This window comes from Borostomias antarcticus, assembly GCF_949987555.1.
Source record: "Borostomias antarcticus genome assembly, chromosome: 10".
Lineage (NCBI taxonomy): Eukaryota > Metazoa > Chordata > Actinopteri > Stomiiformes > Stomiidae > Borostomias > Borostomias antarcticus.
Genome location: NC_140243.1, coordinates 18,979,375 through 18,998,217, shown reverse-complemented (window position 1 = coordinate 18,998,217; position 18,843 = coordinate 18,979,375). Strand labels below are relative to the sequence as shown.

General features: G+C 42.7%; 4 protein-coding genes across 4 annotated transcripts in view; 2 read left to right on the top strand and 2 right to left on the bottom strand.

Annotated features, from left to right (window-relative positions):
- The first annotated feature begins 10,214 nt into the window (after positions 1–10,214).
- dnajc28 (DnaJ (Hsp40) homolog, subfamily C, member 28) lies at positions 10,215–12,283 on the top strand. Its single transcript, XM_084444064.1, has 2 exons — positions 10,215–10,240; positions 10,930–12,283. The coding sequence occupies exon 2, from the start codon at positions 10,966–10,968 to the stop codon at positions 12,097–12,099; it is 1,134 nt and encodes a 377-aa protein (XP_084300190.1). The 5' UTR covers positions 10,215–10,240; positions 10,930–10,965; the 3' UTR covers positions 12,100–12,283.
- Positions 12,284–12,410: 127 nt separating this feature from the next.
- LOC311314472 (E3 SUMO-protein ligase ZBED1-like) lies at positions 12,411–15,671 on the top strand. The gene is made up of 2 exons (XM_084444840.1): positions 12,411–12,834; positions 13,741–15,671. Exons 1-2 carry the CDS (start codon positions 12,601–12,603, stop codon positions 15,409–15,411), a joined length of 1,905 nt encoding a protein of 634 aa, XP_084300966.1. The 5' UTR covers positions 12,411–12,600; the 3' UTR covers positions 15,412–15,671.
- A 439-nt stretch (positions 15,672–16,110) lies between these two features.
- On the bottom strand, positions 16,111–16,530 carry LOC311314229 (potassium voltage-gated channel subfamily E member 1-like; the record flags this gene model as incomplete). Its single annotated transcript, XM_084444566.1, has 1 exon — positions 16,111–16,530. One exon carries the CDS (start codon positions 16,528–16,530, stop codon positions 16,111–16,113), a length of 420 nt encoding a protein of 139 aa, XP_084300692.1.
- A 2,291-nt stretch (positions 16,531–18,821) lies between these two features.
- The window catches only part of LOC311314228 (sodium channel regulatory subunit beta-1), a gene marked incomplete at both ends in the record, with an annotated part of 8,003 nt that continues 7,981 nt past the window's right edge, over positions 18,822–18,843 (bottom strand). Inside the window, one exon of the mRNA XM_084444565.1 lies at positions 18,822–18,843. This exon is cut by the window's right edge and continues 24 nt beyond it. Coding sequence (XP_084300691.1) covers positions 18,822–18,843 — 22 coding nt within the window.

Genomic DNA, 18,843 nt, shown 5'->3' with positions numbered 1-18,843 from the left:
AAAATCGAGCTTTCACTTTCGAACATGTGTAGCCTAGCCCAGTTACTTTGCAATGCCAATACGTCCTAAACGTAGTTACTTTTGCATGCCAATGCGTGCTAAACGTTTTGATAAGGCCACAAGGGAAAGGCAAACGTTCATTTTGTCATAACATGATTAGTAGCCTACATGTCCAGACCCGCTAATTGATTTAACCCTTTCTCAGCTGAATCCAAGAATGCCGGGGCGGGTGCGTGCGTTGCTGCTGCAATCGTGGGAGGTACGCGAACGTTTTATGGAAGGGCTGCATTCAACTTTCGAATGTATTAGGCTACAAATTATCTATTAAAAATAATATTAGACCACACAAACATATATATATATATATATATATATATATATAATTACATTCCCCTTTTCTCTGTCACGGACTTTTCCCTCCCATCACTAATATTCAAAAGTATAATCCTCATTGGATAAAGTGGTTAATTAATTCACGCATAGATGGAGTAAAGAAAGGCTTGCAGAGGTCCGGATGAGTCATCTTAATTATCTTTTAATGTGAGCCTATATAACGCATCGATATCATTCTGCTGCAGACAGACGGAGCGTCCCCAGGCCAGATCAGGACAGACCCTGGCTTGCAATTCAACCACACCCCGTAACAGCTCAAATCATATTGGTTAATCCAATATGGTCACAATTCATGCGCTTCTTTTCATATAGGCATGGCTGTTTCCACACTTACTATTTTACTTGAGAGACCTAAGGCATTTTCTGACCTAAGGCATGTTCAACCCCGTCGTGATCTAAACACATTCCTAAGGTGGTGGTATTAGACACTCGAGCCACTTGAATGTACCCATACAGGCTATTCTCGACACAGCAGGCTAGCTTCTATTAGAACAATTATTAAAATATAGGCTACTACAATAACCTTCTACATACACGCACACTAACAGACACACACACACACACTTTCATTAACTCACCGCGGATTCATTGAAAATTAGCATTTTGTCTTAAATTAGGCTACAGTAGGCCTACCAACTAGTCTCCATGCTATAGCCTACTAGCCTATAGGATTATGTATACATAATAACTAGGCCCCATATGAAAAACCTGCTACAATGTTAACATGTGTAGCCTATTTTACATGCCTGGCTAACAGTGCTAAACGTGTTGATAAGGCCACAAGGGAAAGGCAAACGTTCAATCATAACATGATTAGTAATGTCCATGATTAGTAATGTCCAGAACTGCTTGATATAGTCGTAACTCGTAACCTTATGATCTTTTCTCAGCACAACCCAAGAATGTGGGAGCGGGCCCGGGCATTGCCCCTGGAGCAAACCAGTACATGGTGGGAGGTAGGCTATAGGAGAATGTTTTATGGAAGTCGATTTTATGATACAAATGATATATTTGATATATTTCATCAATTTTCTCTGTCACAGGCTGTTCTCTTCCGCTCTTCTTCAAAAGCATTACTCAATCAATCCCTAATTAAATAACCTTTACACACATACGCACACACACACACACGCACGCACACACCTCAGTCAGTCAGTCAGTCAGTCAGTCAGTCAGTCAGTCAGTCAGTCACTCACTCACTCACTCACTCACTCACTCACTCACTCACTCACTCACTCACTCAAACCAGCAAGGGGAGGAGTCAGAGGATAGTTGATACAACAGATGACAATTCTGTGTTGAATAAATGTAAAATTACTTTCTCTTCCATCTCATCTAACTCAGGCAAACACTTTGTGGACCTCCACCGAAAGGTCCTTATAAAGAGAATACGCACGGTGCCACCCATCTTGGATGAACTCGTGGACAAGAGCGCTATTACTGAAGAAGCCTACAGTGATGTGAAGGCTGAGAAAACATCCCAGGATAAGATGAGGGTGCTCTTCGATACAGCCTTCACCACAAATAGAGTCAAAGATATTTTCTATGACATTCTTATGGAAAACGAGCCATTCCTTATGGCAGAGCTAAAGGGAGAATAAAGGGGAAGTGGATCATCATAGTGAGTTCTGATTCTTTAGTTTTATATAATATGTAGGCCTAAGGAATAAAACCTATAGCCTACAATGAATTATTATTTTTTCGTTATATTACTTTCAGTATATATATTTTTTTTTTTACATATTTTTTTAAGGAGGCTGTGTATTTCTGTAGCTTGGTGACCCATCCTGAATGCCATTTCGTTGCACTATATTAATTGAGAATAATGGAAGTGGGATGAGTGATTTAAGAATGGGTTGCCAGGCTACACGTAGATCTATATTCTTGTCACATCAAGGGATGAAAACAACTCTGTTCTGGGATCAGGTGTAGGCTACTGTATGTATGCATGCATGTAGGCTACTGTATAGGTATGTCATTTTATAAAGGTATAATCATTGCACAATGTCTGTAGTATATGTTTTTTCTTGTGGAAACATAATACAATAATTCATCAAATAAAAAAGTAGGCTATTTTGTCTTCTTTGTTGTCGTCTGTAACCTTTGACATGAGCCTATATCCTCGAGGGGAATTCAGTCGTCTTGATCTTGTTTAGACAGGTTTGAATGTTCAAGAGAATTTTAGTTGAGCATTTTATGACTTGAAATTCCTGTTAGGCAGCCTAGCTGTCAGCCTAGATTAAAGGAATTTATCCTCAGGTAGTAACTTCTGTAAGTATCCATCTCATCTCAAACCTGCAGTAGTCTACAAGTGAATTTTTTTACAGAAGTGTGGGTGAATATTTGAGGTTTAAAACAGCCTAAAGATTTACATTAGATTGTTCCTAAACTTTCTGCACATACAGTATCATAACTGTAGGCTTCCATGTTTCAGATATCTGATGATGGTACAGTTGACTATTATTGCATATTTTACTGTAGATTACCCCCAAAATTCACATTCACTCCCAAAATGCAACCAAAACATTGGAAAACCTGTGATAAAGGGGAAAAAAGGGGGAGGTAATTTTCATATGTATCTGATTTGTAATAGATTATGAGTATGCACAGCATTCTCTGGTTTCTATGTCTTGGGGACCCTACCAAAAGCTTTTCATTTAGCTTCTTTGGGGTCTCCCATTCATGTTCTTTTTACAGAGCACTGTATTCAACAGAAACCTTTATGTTCTTTCATTTGTAGTATATTTTTATACTGTATTATACTATATTATATCAATACATTTGTATTACTCTCATGTAGTAATCAATTTATTAAGAATAATGAATAAACTTCACTTTAGGTAGAACTGTGTTATTATACGTAGTTTAACAGGTTAGTGACAACATATGTTCTGTCCTAAAGTAAACATTCCTTTGTCCCTGAGTCAATAAAGATAACACCTCTGAAGAAGAAGTCAGTTAGCCTACAGTTGTAACATGATCCCAGGAAGCCCCGTGTCCGAGGAAGGGGGGCAAGAGCTCAGCTGATACAAAGACCAGTTGACACCTTGACCATTCAGAAATTAGTTGAACCATTTGTGACTATGTTTATATTCCTTGTATGCAAATTTGTTTGTCATGTGATATTTGGCCTGAAGCCAGGACATATAAGCTGGCCACCTCGTGAAAGAACTTTAGTATTGCCGAAGATTTGACCCCGTGTGAAAGGCTTGCTCAATAAATTGATGATTTGATGATTTTGGCCTCCTTGAAGTTCTGTTTCACAAGAAGAAGATGCATCCAAAATACACTACACATTGAAACATGAAAAAAGAAAATCTGAATCTGATATCCTATTAGGATTGGAACCAAGGCATCATATGAAATCAGTTATGGCAATTTGTAGTCTTCATGGAGGGTGTTCCAGGCAAAGGGGGCAACATATTTAAAAGCTTTTTCCCCAGCTCAGTTGGAACACGTGGAATAGACAGCTGTAGAAATCCTTGGGCGCGCATGTAGGTTCCAATGGCCTTGGCCTGATATATGTACACAAGTAAAAGGAGCAGACCAAGGAGAGTTAAAGTTCAACCAATGGGGACACCTGCGTACATACAGAGATGGCCAATCAGATTTTGCGTACAGGGTACAATGATGGGCAAGAGGTTTACAACCAGTAACAAATCGACATATTTCATTCCACGCCCCACCCTGCACTCTGGACTCACACCCGTAGGCTACCTCGTTTACTCCCTGCCCTGCCCCTGACAACGACTTGAGTGAGCACTTGGACTTGGTCCCTGGTCCACTGACGAGGCTGCCCACTGCTTCTAGCAACCACTGGAGGATGGGAAAATGCAGAGGACTAATTCCACCGGCGACCCCTGAAGTTGCATGCATGTGTGTGTGTGTGTGTGTGTGTTGTGTTCTGAATCACCACTCACGTGTGTGTGTGCTTGTGTGTGTTACAACTGTGTGGATACTAAAGATCCCTTGTGGTCCTGTGATTATTATGATTATTACTATTATTAATGCTATTATTATTCATTATATGTTATAAACACAAAGCAAATGATCACTATAATTAGGAACAACTTATAAAGTGGGAAATGTAGGCTTACAAAAATATGTGTTCAAATCCTTTTACATGACCAAAAAATATAATAAAAATAAAAATAATAAAAGTATGAACATTTCTTTTGTTAGTGGGAAGTGTCACATTTAACCACCATGTTACTCCTTTAAGACGATTTACCAATTCCGTAGTTTTGATTTTTCTATGATCAAAGGGAATTAAAAACCAGACAATGGGAGACACTCATATGACAGAACACATGTATACCATGCCATTCCAGTCTAAGAGTGAACTATTATCAAAACCCGAGAGGCTATATGGATTCTGTCCCTCCCGTTACACTAATTTTACAGAATAGGCTCAATCTGAGACGGTTCAGGTTTCAGCGAGCGGGGGCAGGGTCATGCACACAGCTCAGGTCCCTGGACTGGAGGTAGTTGGTCCACCCAGGGTAGGTGGCGGGGATTACACCAACGGTACAGCTTGGTAAACCAAACAATATTTTGTATGTGAATCGGCACAGGTCCATGTCTTTAATCAATTCCATAGGTAGCCTCCGTTTATTATTGATGTATTCTATTGATGCACAGTGTATGTATGATGGCACAATCTGATATTGTCGTGTTGGACAAATTCCTGGAGCATCATAAAAATGTTGTTCCAGGACCATCACTGCAATGGACCAATCACATTGTTGTGATGTCATAGCTAAAAATTCCCCCCCCCAAAAAGCGGGAAGAGAAAGTTGGAGAAAGCACTTGCCAGTGGCAACTAACTCGAAGGTAATTATTAGTATTTTTGTTATTTTATTATAATGTGATTGTCTGAGATTGAGTATGTATGTATTCTTGTTACATATAAACAAAAACAAATGTTTGACCGTGGCTTTTGTGAGACATTTTTATGTTTTTCCAAATCGGTTTTGTGTCGAAAAGATAGCTACAGTAGCTAGTTCATGTTAGCCTAGCTAGATGGCCAACTTGCAGATGTTTTCTGTAGCAAGCTACATAAGCACATTAGTGATGTATTTGCCATTAATTTAAATAACAAATAAGTTCCTTAAAAACCTTTTGATCTATGTTAAAAATGTTTAAGTTGAAATGTGCAAATAAAAGTTATGCAGCTAAAATATGTAAAAAAAATTGAGTTGAAGCACTGACAGGCCTCGGTTTTCGACGGTCGGGATGGCTGCTCGTCCGCCGTTCCTAGGTCTGCCAGCTCGACGCAAAGCAAAGAGGGAACTGGAGGTGCGTGTCGACAACAAACGCCTGGAGGTCCAGCAAGCTCCGAAGTACCTCGGTGTGCGTCTGGACCGGACCCTGACCTTCAGACAACATCTAGAAGAAGTCAAGGCCAAAGTTACATCTAGGGTTGCGCTGATCCGCCGCCTTGCGGGTATAACCTGGGGTGCATCCGCTAAGACTCTGTGAATATCGACCCAAGCTCTGGTCTTCTCTGCAGCGGAATACTGCGCCCCAGTCTGGTGCAGAAGCCCTCATACAAGCAAAGTTGACGTGACTATAAACAGTGCCCTCCGAATAATTACTGGATGCCTGAAGCCTACCCCAGTGTCCCTCTTGCCAGTCCTCGCGGGAATAGCCCCGGCCGGCCTCCGACGGGAGGCTGCCACCCTCGCCCTGGCCAGGAAAGCAAAAAGATATGAGTGGCACATCCTGCACAACACCACAACAACAGCGGCTCCTCCAAACAGACTCAAATCCCGCCACCCCTACAACAAGGCAGCGCAAGAGATGCTCAATTCCATCTCTGAGGACATCTCCAGAGATGCTTGGCTGGCAGCAGCTTGGAAGCAGGAGTGGCAGTCAGCAGGGCCCTCCCGCGTCCATTACTACATCTGGGACCCAGGAGGTGGCGCCATAGGAGGAGACGACCTACCACGCCGGCAATGGACCACACTGAACCGCCTGCGAACTGGGGTTGGTCGTTTTAAAACATCGATGAAGAAGTGGGGCCTGGCAGACAGTGCGGCATGCGAGTGCGGTGACCCTGAACAGACAGCCGAACATATAATCACCACTTGCCCCTTGTACAGACCACCCTCGGAAGCCAGCCTGATTGACCTAGGACCCGAGATGTTGGCATGGCTACACGACACCGAGTTGGACCTCTGACGTTACACGAAAGAAGATGTAAAAAAATATATATATATTTTATATTATTATATTTTAATATATATAATATATATATATATATATACACACACATTGTGGCACCCTCCCTGCCGTGGGTGGGCGTGAGGCTGCCACAGGGCCACAAACCGCTGCCGCAACGGCACTCCGACTGGCCCCAGAGACCTGGAAACCCCGCTGGGCAGTTCAGCACCATGAACCCAGCACCTTGGACAGCGCTTATCTGGCCGCAGCACTGACGACCGGAGCAGAACCCAGGATCCCCGCAGCCCGGCTGAGTGATCCACTGGGGACAGGAGTCAGCCCGGCTGGCCCAAAGTTTTTGTTGCTAGTTTTTCCTCTGATTTTTGACTTAAATAAATGCGCCCAGGCGCTAACCTGCCCATTGACTGGACCTCCCTTCTCTACTGTACTCGGGTCTCACTCACAGTGTCCCACAACATATACATACATATACACATATATATATCGTATCGTGTATATATATATATATATATATATATATATATGCATCTCCCTTTGCTCCTGTAAATCAATTAAAACAGTTAGAGACACAGTGGCTAGTGATAATAGAATTAAATTCAGTATAGGAGGGTAGAGCTTCCAACTAAGGTGCTTTGGAGGGCATTCCAGGAATTTGGACCATCATAAGAAAAAGTAGTCTTCCCAAGTTCACAAGTCGAGCTCGGGGAACTCTAAGAGGCATTAAAGGACAATGCTAGTTTTTGACAACCTGGACCTTATTTACGACATATTATAAGACGTTTGACTCACCGAGATCACTTTGGTGTAGTTCGGAGGCATGTAGAAGAAACGAAATAGCTTCCTCACTTGCTCCAGCACGCATGCGCACAGCGCGCAATCGTTGCTCCAGCACGCTCTGCGCATGCGTGCTGGAGCAAGTGAGGAAGCTATTTCGTGTCTAAAGATCATATTACAGAGGCATGTTAAAAACCACAACAGGCCTATGCTCTATGTAAGCACAACTAGCGATTCATAAAGACAGATTGATGAAAACAACCGTTTCGCGGCAGAAAATAGATTTTTAGAAACTGGATTCTAAGTGCCCCGACCACCGCCATTACATGGATATACTGGCTCGCGCTGGATTTTAAATTTCTTCTACATGCCTCCGAACTACACCAAAGTGATCTCGGTGAGTCAAACGTCTTATAATATGTCGTAAATAAGGTCCAGGTTATCAAAAACGAGCATTGTCCTTTAAGTCATTGGAACGAGTATTATGATGTCCAATATTCCTTTCCAGTAAAGATGTGATGTAGGGAGGTTGCTTACCAACTAGTAGGGCTGGGAGTCCGAACTTCGGGATTCGAATATAATTCGAATATTGACAGAAATACTGGTATTCGAACGAATATTAGGCAGCCCTTAATATTCGAACCTGTAAGTTTTGTAAATGTGTTGGCTAGCAAACGTTGCTTTTGATTCAGATTCAGAGGGTTTTTCACGACTGGTGAAGTTGCAATCGCGAGCTCATTAGCAAGGCTATTGGACACCTGGGCTCCTGTAGGAGGTGACGTTAGTTAGCACTTAGTTAGCAGCACAATGGCCTCGCAAACGCCCACAACCACGCTGGAGGAGAACGAAATCTATACCCCTGGACTGGGTTGCACCAGTTTGTCTTATCTTGTGACTAAACCCAAGCATTTAGTCACGCCTAAACACTGACTAAACTCTTAGTTGCTACTAGTTAGTCGCATATTAGTTGGTGTCTAATTTCGGTTGCACCACGGCAATTTAGGCGTTGTCTTAACTAGTAACTACTAACTAGTTACTAAAAAATAGTCGTTGTACTGTGATGGCAGGATCCAAATAGCCAATCGGTAAGCAAGTAAAAATGTAAACAAGGAGGTTGATCGCCCTTACCAAGGAGCTTGGGCCGTGTCCGAATGTCCATATTACATACTACATACTGCAACTCGCCTACTACATGCGATTTAGTACATACCTGTACTACTCCACGAAAACATGTTTAGTATGCGAGATAAATGTAGCATGCTTCACGAGTCATCCAGTGAAAGCGACGGGCTCCGGCTCGCATATGCGATTCATGTTAAACTTACAACAATATTGAGCTAGCCAGGCATTTGAGTTGGTCATCCAACACAGGCTCGATCCTCACCTTTCTGTATAATCCCAACTGTTAAATGGATGTGATAATAGTCCACAAAATATTCTTCCCTTGCCTCGTTTAGCACCAGCTGCAACACTCCTCCAAATTCATTATCTCCGTTAGCAAGGCTAACGTTGCACTCGGTAGCTTGTGCTTATTATTATTATTATTATTATTGGGGTTGGTGCTTGTGCAGTGGAGGGGTTCTTTTGGGGGAGTTAGCCGTTGGATTGTTATGCTTAAATTATCCTAGCCAGCTAGTTCCCAAGCTTGTTTGATAACCTTTGATTCAGACATAACGTAGGCTGCCTGGTACAGTCCACTGACCAGTTGCTGGTTAACTATGAGGCAGGATCCAAGCCGACCGTTGCATCCCCCCAACCCGCAACGGAGGGTTATCAACTCGGCTGGGACTCCCCCTCTCATCGCTAACCAGCAACTGAGCCAATTGAGCTAAAGGTGGTTAGCTAGCTCGATCGTGAAATTACTCAAACTTATTAAATATGACACCAATAAGCACACCGGTGCCAATAGTTAGCTTAATCTTGATATAACTAAGACATCTGCTAAAAAAATTTTTTTTTCCACCGACAGATTTAGCTACAATGTTTCAGCCCACCTTCGTCCTAATAGCAGAGTTGAAGACGCTACTTCCTCGCACTAGTCATCACTTACACCACCTCCCAGGGTGGTGTACATATTTAGTTGTTACTAGGAACTAGTCGTGAGTGTTGCAACCAATTTAAATTTAGTAGTGACCAAATCTCGAGTTAGTCACCACTTAGGCTTGTCACCACTTAGTAATGACTGGTGCAACCGGCTCCTGGTTGACGAGGGTTGTCGAGTCTTACATACTGCAGCCAGATAGCCCATAATGGCAAGTTCTGATTTAGCCTAGGCTACATGTTTGATTAATGGGATATACATCCTACTACCTTTATTTATCTTTTATTTGTCTTTCAGTACCTTGCCTGACTGGCTTATTTTTATTTATTTTAGTCAAACAGTGAAAACCTACTGTTCAAGCCAGGGTCTGACATAAATTAAAAGAACGGTTGTTGACAAAGACTTGTATTTGCTTCTGAAAACATCATTGCTTATCGATATTGCCTATGATACAATGCCCACTAGTGGACAGAATGTGCACAACTTTATTTTAATACCTAGGTAGGTCTTTCTGTAAGAATTTAATGGTAAAAATATTATTAATAATAATTCGAATATATTCGAATATTATTATTAATAAATAAACGAACTTAGAATATGATTTTGGGGCAAAAGTCCCAGCCCTACCAACTAGGGCTTTAAAAATGAACTGAAACCAATGTTTGTTGCGCCTTTCGTTAAGCGAAGACCAGTCAACTTATCATATAAGATACAGTGGTGAGTGTCATATTTATCATCAGTGATAAATCTAAGAGCAGAGTGATAGACAGAGTTTAAAGGCTTAACTACATTTCCCAGCGTTCTCTTGGAGGCAGCAGGCCAGCAGCACGTCATGTCCTGAAGCAGGTATGTTTATGTTCGAATGTTGTTCCTTATAACGTGGTGTGTCACCTTATGTGAGGCGTATGTCCAACGTCAAGGACCACACTTCGTTTTTTGTGCACTATTTTGACTTTGTTTCATGGATGTATTAATAGTTTTGTTTACGTTATTATAACTACGTTAGCTACCGCAAATTCACGCTAACATTAGCTGATAGGACGCTAGTTACCCAACTAGCTAGGCTCTAGCTCACTTCATCAGTCAGTCACTGACGGGGGTCAATGGAGTTACGTTAGCCATGAAACTGCCAGCTAGCTACCTAAATATGTCAACAGGTCGCTAGCTATTGTTTGCCCGCTAACCCGAGACTTGGCATATGAATAGTAGCTATACTTGGCAATATACAGTGCATTAGTTTGCTAATAGCTACGCTACCGTTTGCTACTCAAGACTACAGAAGCTAGACTCTAGCTTTTAGCTAGGCATAGCTACACTTAGCGGTCAAACTGCCTGCAAGCAGTACCTACTGAGCAGTGGATACAGAAGTAAACACGTAATGGAAAATAGCGCTTATTCAGTCCTGTTGCAGTCCTGTGCGATGTTCATTTTAAACTTTCATTTGAAATCTTGTCAATAAAGTACTAGTAATATTACTTAATGTGTGTGCCTTTCCATCAAAGTATGCAGCCATGTTTGTCTGTGTGATGCTGCAGGTTGAAACCGCTGCCCCACCACTAGCAGTGGCAGACATGAGTGGAGCCATTCAGCTATTGGTCCTCCGCAGGGACGTCCGTGACCGTGCCGCCCTGCTCCCATGGGCCTACCAGCTCCTGCCACTCCGTACGCTGAGGTCGGGCCCCGCCATCAGCCGCGGCCTCCGGGAGAGCTACCGACTGCTGCAGCTCCCAGAGGAGGAGGAGAGCAGCGCTGCCCAGGTGAAGGAAGCCTACCTGCGCATGGCCAAGCTCTACCACCCGGACTCGGGCGCCGCCACGGCCGACGCCGCGCTGTTTGCCCGGGTCGAGGAAGCGTACCGCGCCGTTCTGGCGCACAGTAGCCGGGCCCAGGGCAGCGGAGGAGGGAAGGAGGAGGAGGAGCCGATGAAAGGCGTGGCTCCACAGCACCGGCACTACCTCAGCTATGAGGGCGTGGGCTCGGGCACGCCCAGCCAGCGCGAGCGGCGGTACCGGCAGTTCCGCGTGGACCGGGCGACGGAGCAGGTGCTCGACTACCGTCAAAGGGAACACGAGAGGACAGCGGCCGCGGAGGGGGCGATGGTGGAGAGCGACGTGCGCAAGCGTAGCCGGCAGGTCAAGATCACCCAGGCGGTGGAGAGGCTGGTCGAGGACCTCATCCAGGAGTCCATGGCCCGCGGTGACTTCCGCAACCTCAGCGGCTCGGGGAAGCCCCTCAGCAAGTTCGAACACAACCCCTACGCCGACCCCGTGACCCACAACCTCAACCGCATCCTCATAGACAACGGCTACCAGCCGCCCTGGATCGCCACACAGCGCGACATCCGCGAGACCGCCGCCAGGCTCCGCGACAGGCTGCTGGAAGGGAGGGCCAGGCTGGGCGACCCCATGACCCCGAGGGAGCGCGCCCAGTGGCAGCAGCTTTGCGACTCTGTCGGGGAGGAGCTGTTGAAGCTCAATAAAATGGTGGACGACTTTAACCTGATCGTGCCCATGCTCGCCAGACAGATGGTCCACTTCAGCCTGGAACGAGAGATGGATCGGGCTGAAAAGGCTGCCTGCCAGCATAGAGAGGAGAGAGAGAGGGAAAGAGAGAGGAGGCGGGAGGAGAGAAAGAGGACTAGAACTTCCACGCCTCAAGAGACTAGGCTAGGCCTACTATCATGGATACAGAATCTACTGAAATGAATACGCATTGATATCATGGATATGTGGGATTGGGAGTGGTTTTAAACTTTATTTATAGTCCCCTTAATTCAAGTGTATCAACATAATTCAGACACTCAACACAGCTGCTCATTTGATGCTCAATCGGTATAAGAGACTAACATTTATATCGAGTTTGTCATTAAATGAACAATTGCCATTTGAACATGATTTCTTTAGTATTTCTTTACGCAAATTAGGGTTGCACGGTATACCGGTACCAGTATAGTACCACGGTACTAGAGTTTTGAAAACGGTACTATACCAGCATTTAAAAACAAACGGTACTTTTATATATTTTTTCTATGCAGACAAATTGGTAAATTGGAGCCTGTCTCTTTAAGCACGGCGAGCTCAGCGAGTGTGACGTAGTTGCAGAGGCAGAGCCGCCTCCCCCTCCCACTCGCATGCGGAGGAGGAGAGACAGAAAGGAGAAGTCGCGTATTACACAGACAGAGCGGGTTGAAAAGACAATACAGAGAGATGGCAACTGAAGAAAAGCCCGTACTCTTGGAGAAAATGGGGGCCCGAAGTACGGTATGGAAGTATTTCGGGTTCAAACCCAACGATAAGGGCGAGCCACTGAACCCAGATGCACCGCAGTGCAAGCGCTGCTACAAAGTGTGCCTCGCTAAAGGAGGCAACACTTCGAACTTATCGAAACATTTGAAGGACAACCACGCGGACTTGTTCCGCGACTTCAATAAAGAAAGACAGGTGATAACTTTGTTCACCAGTTCACTGCACTGTCATGTCAATGAAAGAAGTACAGAGCCTCTCCCAGCCCCGTAGTAAACCTAATGCAGCCTACATACAGAGTTAAAACATGTCCATGGTTAATCAATGCAATTTAAAAAAAAATATACAAAAATTCTTAAAATATTTAAATAAATTCCACAGACTAGAATATAACTTTAATATATTTTTATGTATTTTAATATTATTTAATGTTTCATATATATTATAAAGCATTAAGGCAATTAATTATATGAAACAATTATTATTATATTGAAACACACTTTTGTAAAACATTCCATTAGCCTACAATATCTAATCCTATCCTACAGGACTGTCTCAGAAAATTAGAATATTGTGATAAAGTTCTTTTTTTTTCTGTAATGCAATTTAAAAAAAACAAAAATGTCATATATTCTGGATTCATTACAAATCAACTGAAATATTGCAAGCCTTTTATTATTTTAATATTGCTGATTATAGCTTACAGTTTAAGATTAAGATTCCCAGAATATTCTAATTTTCTGAGATAGGATATTTGAGTTTTCTTAAGCTGTAAGCCATGATCAGCAATATTAAAATAATAAAAGGCTTGCAATATTTCAGTTGATTTGTAATGAATCCAGAATGTATGACATTTTTGTTTTTGTAATTGCATTACAGAAAATCACAATATTCTAATTTTCTGAGACAGTCCTGTAGATGATAGAATGAGCCTCAATTTATTTTTCTATTCCATTTAATGTCTTTCTTTTCCGTTTAATGTGGCCTATAGTTTCAAAACACAAACCTTTTGAACAATGAAACAAGTAAAATGAAGCAATGGCATACAAATTAAAATGACCATGTTAATTAAAATACTGTACCCCCTCCCTCCCCCAATTACAGAAGTCTAGTGCTGCCGGCTCAGAGAGGGTGACACCACCCACTCAGAAGCAACCTACTCTCCAAGATGTCTTTCAACAGCATATTAAGTACCCAAAGGACAGCAAAGATGCTAAAAGGCTCAACAGGGCAGTTGCAGAGTATATCTGTATGGATCAAGTGCCAATATATTCAGTAGAGAAAGCTGGGTTCAGAAACCTTGTACATAATTTGGACAAAAAGTATGACCTCCCGTCAAGGAATTTTTTCATGTATAATGAAATTCCCAAGATATATGACGAGACAAGGTCTATGATCAGTGCACAGCTAGCAGCAAAGCCTTTCTTTGCCTGCACTACAGACCTCTGGACGAGCAGAACTGCAAGTGCATACATGGCTGTAACACTCCAGTATATTACAGAAGCCTGGAAAATGGAGTCCTGGTGCCTAGGATGCTCTGCATTGCAGTCTGACCACACAGCTGAAAGTCTGAAGGAAGCCCTGGAAGATATTGTAACAGAGTCATGGGGGTTGGATATGACCAAAATGTCTGGTATCACAACAGATAATGCTTCTAATAACCGCAAGGCGTTTGCTGACTTCAGCTGGATACCCTGCTTTGGCCACAACCTGGATTTGGCTGTCAAGAAAGCCATAGCGACAGATCGCGTGGCTAGCTCTCTGTCCCGACTCCGGAAGACCATCTCTGCCTTCTCCAGGTCCAATAAGATGACAAGAATGCTGAAAGAGAAACAGGCCTCTTTAAAGCTACCACAGCATAAACTAATTCATGATGAGCCCACCCGCTGGGGTTCCACCTATGACATGGTGGAACGATTCTGTGAGCAGCAACAAGCCGTCTCTGCAGTTCTGGCGGATGATAGAAAGAAGTGGCACCTGATGCCCAAAGACTCAGACATGACAACTCTGGAAACGGTAAGGGATGTCTTGGCTCCACTCAGTGAATTCACAGATGCCCTAAGTGGAGAGAAAGAAGCAACTCTCTCATCAGTCCTGCCACTCATATGGAAGATAAGAGCCTGCCTGGAAGATGAGGAAGGTGACAGTCCACTGACGCGGGAAATGAAGCACAATAGTAAAGAAGACTTTGAAAAGAGATATGATGAGTACAATCTGAAGATGACACTAAACATCGCCACATTCCTAGATCCAAGATTTAAAAATATGTTTGTTACTATGGAAGAAGAAGTTAAGAGAGAACTTCTCCTAAAAGTTGACACAGTTCATCTTCCTAGGGAGCCCAGCCAGAAACAAGACGAGTCAGTGGATGACGCAGCAGGAGCATCTACATCAAAGAAGAAGAGAAGTGACCTAAAGAGTTTGCTCTGCAGTATCACCTCAGAAAAGAAGGGGGCAGATACTAGACAGGATTCTGCCACACCCATGACAACACCCAGTGATAAACTAGAAGGAGAGATGACTGATTATAGACAATTAAGAGAAATCAGCCCTGCAGAGGACCCCCTGGTATGGTGGAAGCAACACCAGGTAGAGCTGCCCATCTTAGCTCAGTTTGCAAGACAGTATCTGTGTATTCCAGCATCAAGCTGTGCATCTGAACGTGTCTTCAGCACATCTGGGAATATCTGCAGTCCAAGGCGTTCTAGACTGACCGAGGAAAATGTAGACATTCTTGTTTTCTTGGCTAGGAACCTGAAAAAAGAAAAACAGTGATAGCCCGCCAGCCACCCTAGGAGGAGTTTTTGCTGCTACAGTATTTTATTTTACATGGTGACTTTAATTTGAATGGCATTGCTTTATTTTACTTGTTCTCACTGTTTTAAAGGTTTGAAAATTTTAATATCCCATGCCAATTATTTATTTTATTCATCGTTGTTATTGTTCCCAAAGTCTGGTTTAAAATAAAGGAAAATGTTGACATTTGAGAGTGTTCCACCTTTTTACAAAAAGTATCGAAAAGTATCGAAAAGTATCGAAATACATATTGGTATCGGTATCGAAACAGAAATTTGGTATCGTGACAACCCTAACGCAAATACTGTGCGAGTGTCCGGACTTTGTAACAAACACAGTTGATCAGATAGGATGGCAGTAATCCAGTTACACAGCAATCTTTATGTCAGGTGTGTAAGCTGTCAGCTGATTATCTCTATCTTGCTGTGATGGAGAAACTGGTTTCTATGACTGAGGACAGATTTTACTGTGATGCAACTGACTTTTATGGAAACCACTGTTGCAACACACTGTTGTGGAACGGGATGACACAGAAATCTACAAATGTTATATATTTCCCATGTGTCAATAAAACCTATAATATATCTTGTAATAGCATGTTTCCTAACTCTTATGATAAGCAGTTGATAACTTTGATCTGTTGATCCATAGAGCTCCTGGTTTGCTGTCCATTCACATCTAATCTGGGAGTTGCTCCAACGCTGCAGGGTTGCAGATGACGACGGGGTCCCTGTTGTTATCTCCATGGCGTGGGACAGCCCCGTGCACAGCCTGACTGACTGCCCTTGGGGTAGTACAGGCCTTGGTCCAGTCGTGGGCGATGTACTGATGATAGGGGTCGTTAGAGCTCTCAAGCTTCTTAGAGCGGATATAACTGAGCATTATTCCAAACGTAAAAAAACTGAACATCCCCACCATCAGCAGAATGTACACCATACCCTCACCCTGGGCCCTGAGCACACCCATTGGGAGCACTGCCTGCTGGGTAGTGTAGTTCTGAGGGAACGCTGGGCCTGCTGTCTCCACTGTTCCATTCCAGCAGTGCTGCAGAAAGGAGAGCAGGAGAGACTGCAGCTCTGTGCTGTTGAAGTGCAGCATTCCTGACCTCTGCTGGTGGCAGAGGGAACTGCAACCAGGAAAATAGGCTTGTTAGAACTGTCTGAATTGACATAACATACCAATACAGGTGCATCTCAGAAAATCTGAATATTGTGGAAAAAGTCCATTATTTTCCGTAATTTAATTCAAACAGGGAAAAATCCATTACACAAAGTGAAATATTTCAAGCCTTTTTTGGTTTAATCTTTCTGATTGTACAGTATGTTCAGCAGGTTGATTTATACACAATACTTGGTGGGGGCTCCTTTTCCACAAATTACTGCATCAACGTGGATCAGCCTTGAAATATTTCACTACATGTGTAATGAATCTATAATATATGAAGGTTTCACTTTTTGAATTAAATTATGGAAAATAATGAACTTTCCACAATATTCAAATTTTCTGAGATGCACCTGTAGATGAAACCTGTACACACACAACAAAGCTCATCTGCTGTATGCCCCCGCACCTCCACACACATACACAAACCGTAGTACCCCAGGCCTCACCTCTTTCTCTGAGGATAAAATACCTTTGACTCAAAGTACCTCCTTTTCTGTTGACCTTCAAGAGAGAGAAGGGAGTAAATCTCTTATTCCTGTGATATAAATTGGTGACGCTTTAATTTGTCTCAGGATAAAATAATATTAAGTGTAGAAAATGTATGAATATGAAGAAATAATGTTACCTTCAGTGGATCAAGTATATCAAACAACAATAAGCGATGATTACTCCTGGTATCGTGTAAAAGGCTTGTAGTCACTGTGTCCAGGTACTGTTGGTCTCTTACTAACAGGGAGGTGGTGCCCACTGTACTACACTTACACTCTAATACACACACACTAAGTCTGATGTCTCTCACACATAGTAAACACAGAATCTCACACTCGCACACACATGCATATTACTATTATTCTCTTAAACCACTCTCCAATCCCTACCTCCCCCTCTCTCTCTCTCTCTCTCTCTCTCTCACCCTCTCTCTCCCTCTCTCTCTCTCTCTCTCTCTCTCTCACACACACACACACACGCACACACACACACACACACACACGCAAACACACACAGGCATATACAGGGACAGAGTGACAGCAAGCAGTATGTTGAGCATGTCAACACATTTAATGAAACAGAGGCCAAGGTCAGTGTCAGCAGGGTAGAGCTGCTGTGTGGTTTATTTTCACGACCGCAGGGTTGCATGGTTCTTCAATGGTTTATTCATGGCCATTTCACTATAGAGCAAGATGTTCTTATAACCACCAATCAGTCTCTCATGTCATATTAGTAAGTGTGTCCCCTGGTTAGTACAGAGCTGGTCAGTCTGCTGGTTGTGATGGAGGAGCTACTGTCAGCCTGTAGCAGGAGAACAATGCTGTATTCAGGGCACAGGGAGAGACCACAGGACTGCTCAGACAAGCTTAAGTTACAGATTCACCTCCAAATGTCTTTCTCTCTGTCCTCTAATGCACAATGTGTGTGTGTGTGTGTGTGTGTGTGTGTGTTTTGATACTTTGAGACTGCTTGAGACATTAATGAGCAACAAGAAGACTTATTGAAGATACAAATACTATTGTATATTAAGACTTGAATATGTGGATACCTTAAAGACTTACTGATTATTATTGAAATATATTCATTAATGCAGATGGAAATATGTCTACTCTAAGCACCATATTTCTACATACAGCTATTATACAGCTATACTGTATGTAGCTCTCTAGAACAGCAAAGTACTGTGCTTATACAAGCAGAGCTGGCCACCTGCTGGTAAGAGGTTTGAATTGTTTTTAAGCAACCTTTGAACAACCTATACTTTTAAACCTATACTGTATATACAACACTTACTCTGTCTGAAAGTCGTGCAGCCTATGCAGACATATGATACAATTGGATAGGATGAACTTTATTTTAGTTTGAGTCATGAACTGCAACTATATTACATAGGGAATCAATACAGGTAGTATACTGAATGCATTTCACACAATGCTGAGACATTGAAAAAATGCAATCTCTGAAGATAGTAATAGAGTTTCAAGGTTATATCTTTGCTTGAAACAGGAGATTTCCACTTTTGGTTCTTTTGACCTGGTGGGTACAAGAGAAGTGAAGATAAAACACCTGGTCACAAATACATCCTTGATTAACTTGTCAACAATAAAACAGAAAAAAGTTATTAAAAAGCTTTTTTTCTTTAATTAGTTGCCCAATACAGTCACATCTACAATCATGTACTATAATAAGATTTAGAGGTGCATGGGAAGATACCAAAGTACTCACCAAGATGAGAGTTACTCCAGATGTACCCCATCA

Bases quoted from the DNA above. Each gene is read 5' to 3' on its own strand.
- LOC311314472 (XM_084444840.1), top strand. From the start codon at position 12,601: ATGGCAACTGAAGAAAAGCCCGTACTCTTGGAGAAAATGGGGGCCCGA. The intron at 12,835-13,740 runs GTGATAACTTTG...CCCCAATTACAG, and splicing joins ACTTCAATAAAGAAAGACAG to AAGTCTAGTGCTGCCGGCTC.
- dnajc28 (XM_084444064.1), top strand. From the start codon at position 10,966: ATGAGTGGAGCCATTCAGCTATTGGTCCTCCGCAGGGACGTCCGTGAC.